Here is a 15,326-nt window from a genome sequence, read left to right on the forward strand (position 1 = left end):
ATACAATCATGAAACACAATGATGAAAACTCTGTTCTTGAGCAAAACCACTGGTGATTCACCCTTTTTAATACAATTTTATATATAGATGTGAGGTGGGTTTGAATCTATATAAATCACAAATAATTCTGCTGAAACTGGTGCAGTTACATGAAGGTAAACCTGTCCTGAGATCAGAACGCCTTTGTTTCCAGTAGGTATGGTTAGAATACTCGGTTTTACCTGGTGGAAATAGATCTTGCAAGCATAAATACTTTTGCCTTCCACTTTACAAAGTGACCAAGACATATTTTATGAGCACTAAGGAGCATTATAGGCTTTCTGTTGAGAAAGGAACAGACCTATCAGATAGAAAGATGGCACAGAGACTTTTTTCTTCAATAAAATAATTGTATTGAGGCTACATGAAAGCATGTGTTCTGTTAAAAAAAAATCCTAGAATAGTTTCACATTTTCATGAAAATCTCGCAGTAATAAGTGAAAGCACCTTCTTTGCTTAAAATCCTTATCTATCTTTGTCCCCCATTGAAGTTATCTGCTTAAACAAAAAATCTCTTAGAAAAGCAGGACAAATTGAATGTCAAATACAGAGAAAACAGAAATATAAACCAAATTTTGAAATGGCCTAGTTTTACAAGTTCTAGGCTAACCTTCATTAAAACTGTTGACACAGTCACAGTACTAGTATTATATTCATTAAAGTATCTTTGAAAAATCTAGTAAGTATGAGATGGGAGTTTGGAACTACAGGCTTGAATTAATCTCTTAGTACTGAATGAGAAATGCTAAGTAGCAGGACACATGCTTCAAATCGCCTTGAAAATGACAATCAGCTTTTTGATTTAATAGAATATCAAGATTACGCAGATTAGATATTAATAGAAGGGTAATGTAGTTAAAACAGCAAGCTAGGAAAATTATTTCAGTAATATGTCAAGTTCAGTAATGACAATGTGACTGTGATCAAACATGAGGTGAGGTGAGGTGAGGTGAGGTGAGGTGAGGTCCTGTGTGAGTGTACGAGGTAGAACTGTGGGGAGTTGGAGCTGAGCTGCTGCTCAAGATCCTGACATATATGGAGACCACTATATACCACTGCTTCCCAAACAGTATATGTTTACTCACATTGTACTTGTACAAGAGAGGGAAATGCTAGTTTTTCTTTTTAAAAAAGGAGGGGGAACTGTGACAGAATGGTTCAGATATACTTGGATGTTTAGACAGGACAAGAAGTGCTTAAGTCCATACGCTTAAGTCCACACCAAACAGTATGCTGAATGTGAAGCTTGCCAACTGCACTACGATGAAGAGTTTGCCACTAGGAAAAGCTGAGGATGAGAGTGGTATAAAACAATGTTTTAGAAAATACACACTTTCTCAGAAAAGCTTAAGGAACTCCTTTTCTGTGAATAATGGCTAGAAAAGGTGGTAATGCCCCTTTTTAAACAACAATTCACCATGGGAGGAAAAGACCCAAGTTCAATGCAGTTCTCAATACACACAAACTTCCAAGAGCATGTCTTAACTGGACGAAAGGATATTTTAAGTGAGGGAGAACAGTGTTCTCCTCACCTTCTTTATCGTGTGTCTGTCTAAAACTGTAGCTAAATATTTTATTCCCACCATTATTTCCTTGCAAATATTTTGTTACTGAAATATTATCTTCATTTTGGAAAGCGAAGACATTGAGATTTTATTTGTGATCACCTAACATGTCACACTCAAAATACAAAGCAAAATTATCTTTAATTACTGCACTTAACAGAGTTTTCAGAAAAGCAAACTTGGCAGTGAGTGCTTCTCAAAGCAAGTCTGCCTTATTTCCAATTCTGGTCTCTAACTTTCCAAATTGTTAATTGTCGTGGTTTTACCCCCAGCCGGCAGCTGAGTACCACGCAGCCGCTCGTTCACTCCCCCCCATCGGGATGGGAAAGAGAATCAGAAGAGTTAAAGTGAGAAAACTCGTGGGTTGAGATAAAGACAGTTTAATAGGTAAAGCAAAAGCCGCACGCACAAGCAAAGCAAAACAAGGAATTCATTCACCACTTCCCATGGGCAGGCAGGTGTTCAGCCATCCCCAGGAAAGCAGGGTTCCATCACGCGTAATGGTTACTTGGGAAGACAAACGCCATTGCTCCGAACGCCGCCACCCCCTCCCTCCTCTTCCCCCAAGCTCCTTATAAACTGAGCATGACGTCATATAGTATGGAATACCCCTTTGGTCAGTTGGGGTCAGCTGTCCTGTCTGTGTCTCCTCCCAACTTCTTGTCCACCCCCAGCCATCCCGCTGGCAGGGCAGTGCAAGAAGCAGAAAAGGCCTTGGCCTCGTGTAAACACTGCTCAACAATAAATCCATAGAACAAAAACATCTCTATATTATCAATGCTGTCTCCACCACAAATCCAAAACGTATCCCCACACTAGCTACTATGAAGAAAAATCAATCCTCTCAGCTGAAACCAGGACATTATCCACCCCTTATTCCATACTATTTACGTCATGCCCAGGTCCCACACAATTCAATACATCCTCATTAAGCACCACCACCCTTTTCATCCCTTGATATAATATGCTGATATCATTCCCAACAAAATGAAGATAAACAGATTTTCCATTTCAGATTTTCAAACTGAGTTTCTATTTTTATAAATACGCCGATTATGGAAAATACAAAATTTTACGTACTTTTTAAAATTTGAATTGAGATACATTTTTCACAACTGAGACCCGAAAACCTAACTTATAAGAAATAAATAAAGCCATCATCCTTCATCTTTCTACACCTCTTAAATCTCAGTTTAAAATTGAAATATTAGAAGTGAAATAGTGCCAATCCTCTCACAGTCACTGTGAAGTGAGAAAGTTGTCTCAGCTCCCATGCAAAAGCTTGAAAGCAATAGCATACTCCATGGAGCCAGTCAGTATGTGTTCAAGAACACAGGAAAGAGCCAGGCTGTGATTAATCAGCAATTGCTCCTTTCTGGCATGGTCAGGACACCCTTGTGGCCATCATCTCAACCACTTAGTGCCTCCTCTTTGTTTCCTTGAGAAGGGTGCCTCTTGTTTCTGTTCTTGGGAGGTTATTCCCAAAGAATAAGGAAAATTATGGAAAGGACAATCCCATTTTATCCTAAACTCTAGATCAAAATAAAACTGGCATTAAAGCTAGTAAGCAGGACAGCGGCAGCAGCATTCTCTGTGGAATCAGAGGTAGGAGCAATCAGTTTCATCATTTACCCTCTTTAGCTGTCCACCACCTCATCTGTCAATGGACTGAACTTTGTTGCAAACTCAGAAAGGCTGAGGCAAAATCTTATGAAAGGATTACGCTCAATCCTTTTTTACCTTTATGTATTTCTCTGCTCTGCCTGTACCAGTAAGGGCACAAGCCTCCACCTTCCACAATCAGGCTGTGGATGAACCTCTGGAAGGCATGTGAGTCAGTCTTGCTAAGCTCAGCATGGAGGTAGAACAATTACAAAAGTGGTCACCTACAGAATTTCTAGCACTCTTCTCTGAAGAATTTGGTGTTTTTCACAGACTGAGGTTGGAAAAAAAAGAGTCATCATTACAGCAACTTCTGTGCAACGTGCTCACTAGCAGTGAACCTCTCTTTTAGCATTGCCACAATGACGCACTATGATCTGACCCATGATGTCGCCAAGATGAACCACACTCTTTCTGAAAAATACCAGTCATCTTGACACTAAAATGCTGTTCACTAGAACAACGCTATGGTGGCAGAGGATGATCCATGCAGATGTCTTTATCTGGAAATTCTGCTTTGAGTGATTGCTGTTATTCTTTATTTGAGCATAAATATTTTTTATCCTATTTATATTATTAATGCCAACCAAAAGTTATTTCTTCAATGGGGCCAAAATATTATGGTCAATGTCTTGACTTTTTAGTATTAAATTTGAGAAAAGAATGGAATGCATTTAACTACACTGAGATCTTCAGCTGGGCTAAATGAATGTTCTGCACAGCTGAAGTTGGTAGGAGAAGATGGCTCAGAGCCGTATTTCTGTTCCCCCACCCCTGAATTGGCTAGAAATCAAAAAAGCCCCCATGACTATATTAGAACTGCCTTGTTAGTAGCCTAAGTAGCATAGTTCTAGTAGGAGCATTGTACAGGATCAAAATGTGGTGAAGTGGAATATTCCTTGCTTTCACTCAGAGCTACCTCTATAGCCTTTAGGGATTTGACTACACACACAGTGAAAGATTTTTCACTGACATCATGGGTCAGCTTTCTGTCTTGTGAGCAGTACAAAACATCAGAGCGTGGGCTACTGGTCTGGTCTCTATAGCTCACCTATACTACTTGCAAACATCAGCTACCACAACTTTTCCCGTTCAAAGTTATGTGACATAGGCAAGTGGCACACCACTCAGTGAGGCTGAAAAGTATGTCATAAGGTGCTTCTTCAGCTAGCTATCTGACACCATGCCAGATCTGTTGTGACTTGTTAGCCTAAGAAGAACGTAACATAGCAGCGCTATTTCTCTCGTGGTTAAACATCACCCACTCATTAATGTTCATTCATATATGGTGTTCTAAGCAATTTAATAATACCAAATAATAATCTTCTACAGCACCTTTCCCCAATAAATCACAGAATTAACAGTATGAATGGGAAAACTCAAAGGGATTAAATTATATCTCCAAGATCATCGAGTATAATAGCCAGGAACAAAACTTACATTTACTGAATAATTCAGTCCACTTGTTCTCTGTTAGGCACACTCTTGCTCTGTTTCTGTTCATTTGTACTTTGATAACTTACTACGGAGGAAACCCTCTCCCTACTTGTGAATCACAAATGGAAGCTCATGATTTCAACAGATTTCATAATCTCTTCTCTCCTCAGTAGTGGTATGGCTGGATTTCAAATAGACAGGACATGGTAATCTCCCCACTTCTGATAACAGAGCAGTTACTTTCACAGACCTGGATCTCATGATACAGTGCCAGTTATATTCATCTGTATGGGGATGCGTGTCTGTTATGCCTGTTACCTCAAATCTTCAAAAGATTTTTTTTCTAATGAAAACCCAAGCTTTGTATAACAGGACATTCAGGGAGGACTCTATTTTGCTACCATTAATAAATTACCTAATGTCTCTATTCTTAGCAGTGAAACAGGCATCTTTTCTCTCTACAGACACTGCTAAGTCTTCATCAGAAGAATTGCCTTTTATGAAGTTACCATGCAAATGCATTGTACAAAACCAGCCCAATTTCAGGTTCTAGAATTGTTTCAGTCAGCGACTAACCTGTTATGTGTAGATACATACGTTTGTTGGATATGCATATAAACCCCGGCACTTTGTGCTATTCCCTTCACCTGGCATAGGTTCACAAGCTACTTCAAGGTTCACTTCTCTCAATTTGTTTCCCATTACTGATATCAGGCCTACTATTAATATGGCTTCCACTTAATATATTAAAAAAGACCCAGAAACCAAAATCTACAGGAGGTCAGCACCATGAATTTTGCAGAATCTTTGTGCGTATGTTCTACAAAGAACAATTTCACTTTGTTTTCTCTCTGAGTGCCTTTAATTATTTGCAGAGAACTCAATTCTGGATCTGTTATTTATGCAAACAGTCCTGTTTTATTTAGACAAGTCTTCTCTCATGACTAAAGATACAGAGGTTCATTTTTATATCTTGAGGAGAGATTCTACAGCTTAAGTTCCAATGGAACTTCTCTTGAAGTTCATAGGATAGCCAAGGAGAATAAAGATTTTCTGAATCTTTTTCTCCCTGTGCACCCTAAACAAGGATCCAAAACCATTCTAGCAAGCTTCCTATTAGTGGGACCCCTATGGCCTTCAGTGAACCTCTAAATAGAAAAGACTTACAGTTTTATTGCCCTTGACTTCTATTTTTATACAAAGCACTGTGTACTCTCAGGCTGCTATAAACACATACAAAACCCCACTGGTTTCACTTGAACTCTGGCAGACAGACTGGTATGAGGCAGTTATTAGCACAATAAAATTACAAAACTATTCTGAGCCTGATCCAAGATCCAACAGCACCTGTTGGCAACACTTGCATTCACTTAACTGTTTTGTATCAAGATATAAGGCTATGGGGATACTGATAACATAAATGTGTGTACAATCTGGTACCATGGGAGCACAGTTCTGTAAACTTGCTAGTAAAAGAGGTGTCCTCCTTGACTGGAAAGTAATTTGTTAAATGTTTTACCTCTTCATCTCTCATTATAGCTGACCTTTTTTTACATCATGCCTATCACCATGGCATCAAAGTACCACAGAAATTTACTGATTATCAAATCATGCATATCACCAATACCCCATTGGTTTCAAATGAAGCAAATTTATACAAATTCCTAATATTCTCTGACACTGTGGTAAGTCCAAAAGTGAGATGCTTTGTCCTGTATTCCTTCTGTCTGTGTTGGGTTTGCATCACAGAACATTTGTAACTTCAGGAGAAAGTTAGACAAATACAAGTTTGAAGGTCAAACTGGTATCATATGAATTTGCTAAATATAGACGCTTGATGAGCAAAAGATCTTCAAAGGTCTTGGCATATTTTGCTTGGTGCACTTCTAAGTCTGCATATGTATGCAGACTACTTCTCTCAGTACATAACAGATCTTAACATCACAAATATTAAATTAATAAAATGGAAAATATCTTGGCAGGTGTTTTCAATGTATCCTTTCTGGTCTTCCTAAGGTACAACCACAGCAGGATATGCCTAATCCACAATATTTTCACTCTCATTTCACAAATCTGTCACTGATGGATACTCTGAAAAGAGGAAGTACAGTTTTTTAATATTCTCCTAACCTGTATGCAGCATTGGAATGAAACTGTTGTTGTTAAGAAAGCTTTCTCCATAAAATCACATTGCAGTGTGTGCAGCATTGCACAAGCAGAAAGACAGAGGCAGTTAAATAACAACTATATACTAGTAGTGAATTGAAATAGAAGAAGAATATTTAAAGAGCTCCTCTCACCTATTTTCCCTGTCCAAAGACAATTTCCATTGAAAAACAGCTTTGAAAGGAACTGGCTGTGCTTGTACATTTCCCCTTGCAATACTGCCCAGGATCCTGGGACCTTTAATGCAGTATCTGCTGTCAGTACTACGACAGTTTACAGACGTGTAGCCAGAGTTCTTGCTATTTATAGATGCCTCTTCTGCAAACAGTAGTCTATGGGGTTGTAATGCAGTAGCAGGCATGTTCTTTGATGTACTGCTTACATCACACTCATTTAAGAAAATTCTGCTCTTCACCTGGCATGGCAAAGAAGGCATATTTATGAAGGTCAAGCAGAGAGAGCACTATTAGCAAGAGAAATGTGGAATTCATGAGGCAGCAGGACACCTACTGGGAGGACTATCTGAAGGGAGGAGACATTTGACAGAGACATAGAAAGAATAAAGGAAGGAATACTTATGTGCTCACAAACACTCAAGTGGTGCTTTTGTTCCTTATTACCTCTGCAGGGCAATTGGGGAGGAGGGTCAGTGCTGCCCGTGCATGTAAGGGCAAAGCTGTTGAAGTTGGTTGGGGTGGAATGTCCTTGGGGGTCTGTACATGGCTGTGCGGCACATCGCTTAACCACGTGGTTAAGTGTTCAGTGTTAGGCACAGTCTATTAATAGAAACGCGGAGTTTGGCACACACTCGCACTTTCGCCTCTCCTCACATGCTTCCAGTGAAGCTGGGACTGCATTCTGCATCCTTCTTTTCCAGATCTGAGACTTCACACACTGCCCCTGTGTCCCTTGAGAAGTCTCAGTGAAGTCAAGACAGCCCTAGACAAGTAAACATGGGCTGCTCAACCCCAATGTTGCTGAGTTGGGAAAGGCTGAGAAAACCGAAGGTAATGGGGGAAGGGGGGAAAGGGGAGAAAGAGGGGGCGGGCGGATTTCTTGCAGAAAACCTGAGAGCTCGTAGGGCACCTTCTCAGCCCGAAGGCAATACAAAGCTATTCTCGGCACTGCTCAGGCCAGCCGGGCGCAAGGGGGAATGCTCCTCCTGCTCTCCGCCCCCGCGTCAGACAGCACCGCTTGGTAATACCCAGCCGGAACGCTGCAGAGACACGGATACTCCTCAAGTCCCCCAGACAATCCTAGCAAAGGCTCCATGGTATTCTGCCAGAACGAAAGCGCTCAGAGCTGGCCACGGTGCTGTCACAAGAGACCTTTGTCCCTTTCAGCCTCCTCAAATACACAAATAACCGTCTCCCTTCCTTACCGCCGCACACAGACTCCTCTCCTCCCACTCCCTGAACCCCGCACGGAGCCTCACCTCCTCCCAACTTCTCGGGGAACCAGCCGTAAAGCGGCGGCCTACGGGAAGCAGCCCAAGCGACAGGAGGGTTCAGCGGCGTGCAAGGTTCTCTGCCTAGGGGAAACGGGGGGGAGGGAGGGACGCATGCAGGAAATCATAGCCAGCAACGGAGGCAGCGGCTAGCCGAAGGAGCCAGCAAAGTTCATCTGCTTTTACTGCTGCTTCTGCTAAGGGATCTGTGCTCGGGGCTGGGGGAGCTCGGGCGCCGGGTTCTGCCTCGCATCCTTACCTCGGTGCTGTCGGCAGCGTTCTCCGCCATTTTCCTTCTCAGGAGCAGGCAGCGGGAGGAGTGTTTCATTCCCATAAGAGCTAGCCACGGGGTTGGGGCTTCGGGGTTGATGTTTTGTTTTGGGTTTTCAAAGATCTCCAAACACTGGTGTGCGCCAAAGGGTAGGGAGAAGAAAAAATTATGGAAAACAGCAATAAATCAGTCGGCTTTGTCCTTTCTGCGCCGTCCACAGGAATGTTTGTCTCCTCTTAGCATCGGGAGCTCCTCGGGCACTTTCAAGTCCTCCTCTTTCTCCCCTCTCCTCCACCTCTAGCGAGCTCTTGGGATGGGCAGAGAGAGGCGGCACACACTCTTCAGGTTAAACTAAAAGGCTGTCGGGCTGTGAGTCCTCCTCTTCAGAGAAAGCAGTCGGGCTAAACAGGAGAGAAGCGCCAGCTAAACTGAACTTGGGCGTGCAGTGACCAGCTGGGCATCTTTGTGTCCTGTGGCTACTCTTCCAGAGGCAGAGGGAGGCAGAGACAAAGCAACAGGACAAGGAAATCATAGCCCTTTATTTTCCTTCTGTGGGCTTCTTTCTTTCTCTCTAGGTCCCAGGAAACTTCCTTTAAAGATGGTCACAGAATTTGCCACCCTCTTTCTATGAATGTCTTCTGAAATAGCAATCCCTCCTCCCCTCTCCCCTGTCCCCCTTCCCTCTCCTTACCCCTTCTGCTCTTGGGCAGAGCTTGGTGCTCTTCTCTGGGAATTGCATTCACATGAATTTCGTAGAAAAAACATTATATCAAGTACCTGCACGCACACACCCGTCACCTACATCCTCACACACAAACATGCATTCACACGTATGCGCACACATGTTGTCTCTCTCTCCCTCTCTCTCGCACACAGAGATGCACCATTTTTCTTCCCCACCTCTCATCTTTTGAATCAGCAACACTTTTCTTTGCCAGCACTCTTGGCAAGGCTTTTAGTGGGCAACCGAAGCAGCCTGCTCCAGCTTCTTTCCTCCGAGTTAAGTAGCAAACCTGCTTTCTTAATATATTGTCTCGTGTGTGTGCTCCCAGCTTCTTGTTTTACTTGTTTTTCAGCAGGATCCACACTCCGTCAGATAGCCGTGAACTGTAGAAATATTGTCCCGATCCGGATGCAGCTCTTGGGGGGGGGGGGGGGGGGGGGGGGGGGGGGGGAGGGGGAAGGGGAAGGGGTAGGAGGGGCGGTGAGAGAGGTCTTTTTGGGAAGGGAAAGAGCTAAAGGTGTTTTGAACTTCTTTTTAGCCTTTTCCTAATGACATCTTTCTATGTAGGAGTGTATTGCCACCTTCACCACACATTTATCTTGCTTTCACTCCTCCGGGAACTTTCTAGTTCTGAATTGTCATCTGGGAGGATTAGGTTTACCTCACTCGTGTTGCTGTGGATAAGGGCGGGAGAGGGGGCGTATTACATAATTAATCCTTCCAACTTCACTTTCCGCAGCTCCATCTACAGCCCACTGTTCTCACGTTTCTGTTTTGTTTTTATACGGAGGAGGTGAGAAAATAAAGCTGGTGTGTGGGTGTACATTGCTCGAAGGATTTCAAGGACCAGAACAGGATTACTGCTCTCTGAACAGTTTGAAATAATTGCCTCTGGGGGTGCAATGGAGACCTGAAGCAAAGGTTTGAAAAGATGCTACATCAGTAATATATTATGATAGATCTGGGGTTTTGAATTTCTGTCCCCTGCAGCCTATTTTAATGTCTTTAATGCCATAACACCAGGAGATACCTGGATATTCCTGGGGATGGGGGAATGGAGATAGAGGATGTGAATTAAAGAGCAGAGAGCAAAATTATTCTCCTACCCCACAGTGATGAGGAGGTGGGGCCAAGAAAATTAAGCAAATTTCTCCCTTTTACTTGAATGACCCTCACAAATTCTTGTTCAGACACAGATCAGTAGGTATGCAATAGATTTCACGGATTTGTAATAAATCACATAGAAGTAAGCAGCCCAGGGAAGCAGAAGATGTGTGGTATGCTGAAATGTCAAGTGACAATGAGAGTGTGCCATGTAGGGCACAGTGGTACCATATGAAAAGGTTTCAAAATCTGAGAGTATGTTATAGACACATATGCCATACAGCTTGAGACTGGACCTCTGAGATACTTTGCAGAGCCTTTTGATTATTCAATTTTTCACAAGCCTCTGATTTCCTGCTACTCCTTTCAGCTCATATTTATTTAACACCTCAAGTTCTTTCATTAGCTCCACACCACTGCTAATTTTTTCAATAATTATCCATATCTCCTATGTTTATAAAGTAGAATTTTATTTCACACCTTCTAGGCATGAAGCTCAAATGAAGTGAAAACAGGCCATTCCCCCTTTGGGACATTCATAGAGCTCCTGGAGGTCTTAAAACCCTTCAGACATGAAAACCCTGCCGATGGAAGCTATGTAGAGTGTTCCAAAGCTACCCTCAAGTCTTGGACTATGGAATCCTTTCTCATCAAGTACTTTGATTTCTAGGTGGAAGGATACAGAAAAAAACATCTGCAAATAACAATGTAATGTCTGCAATCTTTGTCACAATGTTTTTCACTTCTATGTCATGAATATCTGGTGGTTAATGAGTACATGAAGTTCTAGTCAGCGTGCATTTTGCTAACCTATGTAGTTTTAGTGTGTTTTCTCTATTTTCAGGTAATACACACAGCTAAACTTAGCCTAATTAAATATTTTAAAATAAAGCAGTGTTCTATATAGAGAAAAATAATTAGTATTTTCAAAACTACTCCAGGACATATTTTCCATTTTTCTCTGACAGCTGGGCCTGTATTTCTGGTACAGCTCAATCACTCTTTAGTCAGCTAAATGAGGCATCAGATTTTCAAAAGCACTCAGCAACTGGCAAAGCTGGCAGGCAGAGATTTAACATTTCCTTCCTTCTTCTGCTTCAGATACTGCATGACTTGCCCTGGCACCTATTCTTACAGTCCTCCATCTCTTTGTCAACACAGATGATACCTGACTGCTCATCCTTGAATGTGGTGCTGATGATTTACAGATACAAGGAAAAGCTTCCAGTCTCATGATTTTCAGGATAAGGATTAATTTTTTGGTCCTGAACTCCTTTGGAAATCTGCCAGATGGTTGGTGTCCTCACTCCTTCTATGTTCTATATGTGATTGAGGAAACTGCTTTGAAAATACACACCATTTGTTCTAATCTGTTTTATTCCAAAGGGAAAATTATTTGTCCTACAGGCCTTTTTTTAATCAGTCACGGGTAGAAGTCATTCCTTGCAAGAATCCATTAGCAATATCAGCTAAGAGGCTGAAAGCAGCATGTTTTCACATACAGATGTCTGTGTGCACAGATACTTGGCCAGTCCTTCAGTTTGAATATGAGCCTCAGTGCAAGTTCCTGTTGATGGTCAAATTCACAGGCACACTGAACTTGAGGAATATGAGCTTTCTTACTGTTGAGGGGACAAATGTTGCCCTCAGACATGTGAATACAAATCCTGCTGACATCTGTGGTTACCTAAGGGTGATAGCTGGCCATTGGAACCGAGCTTGGGAACATATTTCTGATCCCCTGTTTTGTTAGATCTCAAGAAAAAGAGTACTGTAATGAAGAAAATGTCATGGTAGTAAAAGTGCATTTGTAACAAAGCCAGGAGATATCAACGGCATCTTCTGAATTTAAATATGTAATTTATAAGTACATGTGAAGGTCACAAAGTATTACAAATGGAGTAGGGTGGTGCTGAAGAGAAAATGGAAAAGGAAGCATTTATTACTTCAGATTTCCAATAATAGCAGCTGTGGTTGAGGCTGCTTTGCTACTTCCTGAGTGCGGCAGTAATACTGTGCTGGACCTCAGAACATTCAGACTTATTGCCAGTTTTGCCATTAGTTGGATGAAATCCAAATGTCTGCATTTGAGGTGAGATAATCCTGTACATCGGTACAGACCGAGAAATTGCATAGCAGTCCTGATGGAAAGCATCTGGGGTTACGGGGTGGGGGTGGAGCTAGGTTGAATATGACTCATCATGCTTTCTCACTGCATAAAAGGCAAACTGTATAATTATCTACATTAAATGGAAAGTGGCCAGTAGAGCGAGAGAAGTATGAATCTCTCTCTACTTGGCACTGGTGAGACTGCACCTTTGATTTTGTGTCCAGTGCTAGGTCCCTTGGTTCAAGACGGAGGTGGATACGTTGGAGATGGTTCAGTGAAAGACTGTTATGATGGTCTCTTAGGGCACTAACCTCAGAGGAGAGTTGGGCTTGTTGGATTTGGTGAAGAAAAGGTCAAGGGGCACTCAGTAGTGGCTTATGACTAACTTTAAAGATTGTAACTAAGATAAGCCAAACTCCTCTTGGTACAGTCAGATGATATGAAAAAGTGCAACAGCTGCAAGTTGTGGTTTGGGAAGTTCATATTCAATATTAGCAAAAGAAGTGTCCCACCACATCAAAAAAGCCTAACCTTTTTTTGTGCTTTATGCATCAAGGAAAGCCTTTTTTTCAATTGTGCCTCTGTGCCTGAGAATAACATCAGAGAAATATGGGATCTGCTAAAGATAAAGCTAAGGACATATATGAACAGGAGAATATCTATTATTTCCTCTGATAAAAACTTTCTCTCCAAAATAATTTTTTGGGGGAAGAAGTTGGAATGAAGTTGCTGCTGTGATAATTCCAGTTGAAGTTGGTAATGATTACTTCAAGCATCGACAATTTGGCATCATTTCGAGTAGGAGACGATAGCAGTGTTCCAGTTGAACAATGGACAGGAAATACAAGGATGAATAAGGAGAGGAAGAGAAAATATGAATAAGGAAGGAGGTCAGGTGGAGGACTGGCAGAAGAGGGCTATCAGAGAAGGTGAAAAAATATGTAGCAAGGTTGTGCATAGGGAAGCACATGCCATGTTAGGCAAAGAAAAGCTGTGATGAAAAGGCTGAAGACAGGAGAAAGTAAAATAGAGCAGCACTTTTTGTTACAGATAATATTCATATGGGCTGGATCAACGTTAAACTGTTACATTTATTATGCTGGAATGTTCTGTCATATAAAGTAGAGTCCTTCCGTTGGATCTTCCAAACCCTCCTGCCACTCCCATTTCTGCAGCTTTGGCCATCTCTTCCCCAATCACTTATTCATAGGCCATAAGGAAGAATAAACTGGGAAATACCACCTTTCTTAACGCCTTCCTCTCATCTTGATGAAAGGAAGAAGACAGGACATAATCCACCTGGAGAAGACTTCTTCCCTTCTGTGTGATCTCAGACTTCAGCAGAAAGACAAGTCATCAGGTGCCTTTCTTCCTTGTTATTTGTTTAGAAAAGTGGGGAAGGGCTTTACACACAGACTGGGAGAAACCAGCGGGCTATAAATCCACATCCTAGTTGGATAAGAAAATACTAGCAAAAATCTATTCCTTCTCCAAAATCCCCACCTAATTTTGTTTGTTATCTGATCAAAGGAAGACATGGGGCAGGATCCTTTTGTGGTATCACTTTGCATTGTCCTTTCAAGTTAATAGCACTATATGACTTGGTAACAGTTGTGATTTCTGTCCTCTAAGCGAAAAGCTGCCATAGCTTTTAGCCAAAGCTAAGTAGTTCTCATCACTTTTTTTCTTTTTTTTTTCTTTTCTTCTGTAATCTTAAGAAATTTACTTGGTTTGAGTAATGTTAGTTCTTTACCTGTTATTGAAGGTAATATTGGTCAGAAAGTCACAGTGATTTCCTTTGCCTCAAAACATATGTTATGTTTGGCAATCTCTCCAATCTCCTCATGTCGTCTTCTATCCCCACTATGTCTCTCAAAAATGCCAGTAGTTCAAATATTTCTCTTATTTCCTGCAATTCGCGCATGTTCGTTTTGAAGATTCTGAAGTGAATTCTAATTGACACTGTGGATTTAAATATCTTATTTTATTTATTCTGTTCCTTCATGATTCTTTAGCTTTCCTCATTAACTATTTTCTCCATGTATCATCTTCTTCTTATCCTTCTTCATGAGCATTCCAGCCTTCTCCTGGGAATCACTGCAGTTTTCAACCACTGATGCTAGATTTGAGTGAGGAAGGGTCTTTCAGAAGCTAAACTGATCTGAGATACCCACTGCCACAAGTCAAGAATATATGTCCAGGGCTCAGACAATTCAGTGTTAAATTATAGAAACATTGTCATGAACTGAACCCTTAGCTATGCTTACAGATAATGAAACACCAGAGAACTACCTTGTCCCTTGCAGATTCATCACCAGAATTTTGAAATTTTTCTAAGGTTGTAGTCTTCATTTTATTTAACAACAGCAACTCTATTTTTGCAGTCAAAACCCCAAAAACTTAATCTAAATTTAACCAAAATGTTCCTTCCTTTCCCCCCCCCCCCCCCCCATTTTGAGTGCTAAACTCTTAAAAAATTGTAACTGGGTCAGCTGGAAGAAAGTCCTATTCTGACAACTTCTATAAAGGCCACCAAAGTGGGTCTCCAGTCCTCTATGGATTAGAGGAGCTAAGCAGGCTATTGAGAATCTGAGAATCGAGATTACTCCAGTGGCAGACATAAATGTGCATAATATCATAATATGTTAGATGCTGATCCGCGTGATAGTACAACTTTGTTCAATTCCCACCTAAATTTTTGAACCATTACAAATCACATGCACTCAGAACAGACAACAAAAAACCTCTGAAGTTTGATAGCAAAGTCATCTTCAAGTTATGAGGAGCCTAAGAAATATTAT

The 15,326-nt window shown here is 41.4% G+C and overlaps 1 protein-coding gene and 1 long non-coding RNA gene across 6 annotated transcripts in view; one reads left to right on the plus strand and one right to left on the minus strand.

Annotated features, from left to right (window-relative positions):
* The window catches only part of PRMT8 (protein arginine methyltransferase 8), a 72,179-nt gene extending 62,459 nt beyond the window's left edge, over window positions 1-9,720 (minus strand). For 3 of the 5 annotated variants that reach the window (XM_075762727.1, XM_075762717.1, XM_075762736.1), the window contains exon 1: window positions 8,576-9,051. In XM_075762727.1, coding sequence (XP_075618842.1) covers window positions 8,576-8,650 — 75 coding nt within the window. In that variant the 5' untranslated portion in view covers window positions 8,651-9,051. Of the gene's footprint in view, window positions 1-8,575; window positions 9,052-9,278; window positions 9,416-9,487 lie in introns of those variants that run through there. The other 2 variants (XM_075762697.1, XM_075762706.1) reach the window with 2 other exon arrangements.
* On the plus strand, window positions 7,665-13,790 carry LOC142603256 (uncharacterized). The gene is made up of 3 exons (XR_012837146.1): window positions 7,665-7,876; window positions 10,102-10,232; window positions 10,903-13,790. It is a non-coding gene; the product is annotated as an uncharacterized LOC142603256 (long non-coding RNA).
* The last annotated feature ends 1,536 nt before the right edge of the window (window positions 13,791-15,326 follow it).

This window comes from Balearica regulorum, chromosome 1 (assembly GCF_011004875.1).
Source record: "Balearica regulorum gibbericeps isolate bBalReg1 chromosome 1, bBalReg1.pri, whole genome shotgun sequence".
Taxonomy (NCBI): domain Eukaryota; kingdom Metazoa; phylum Chordata; class Aves; order Gruiformes; family Gruidae; genus Balearica; species Balearica regulorum.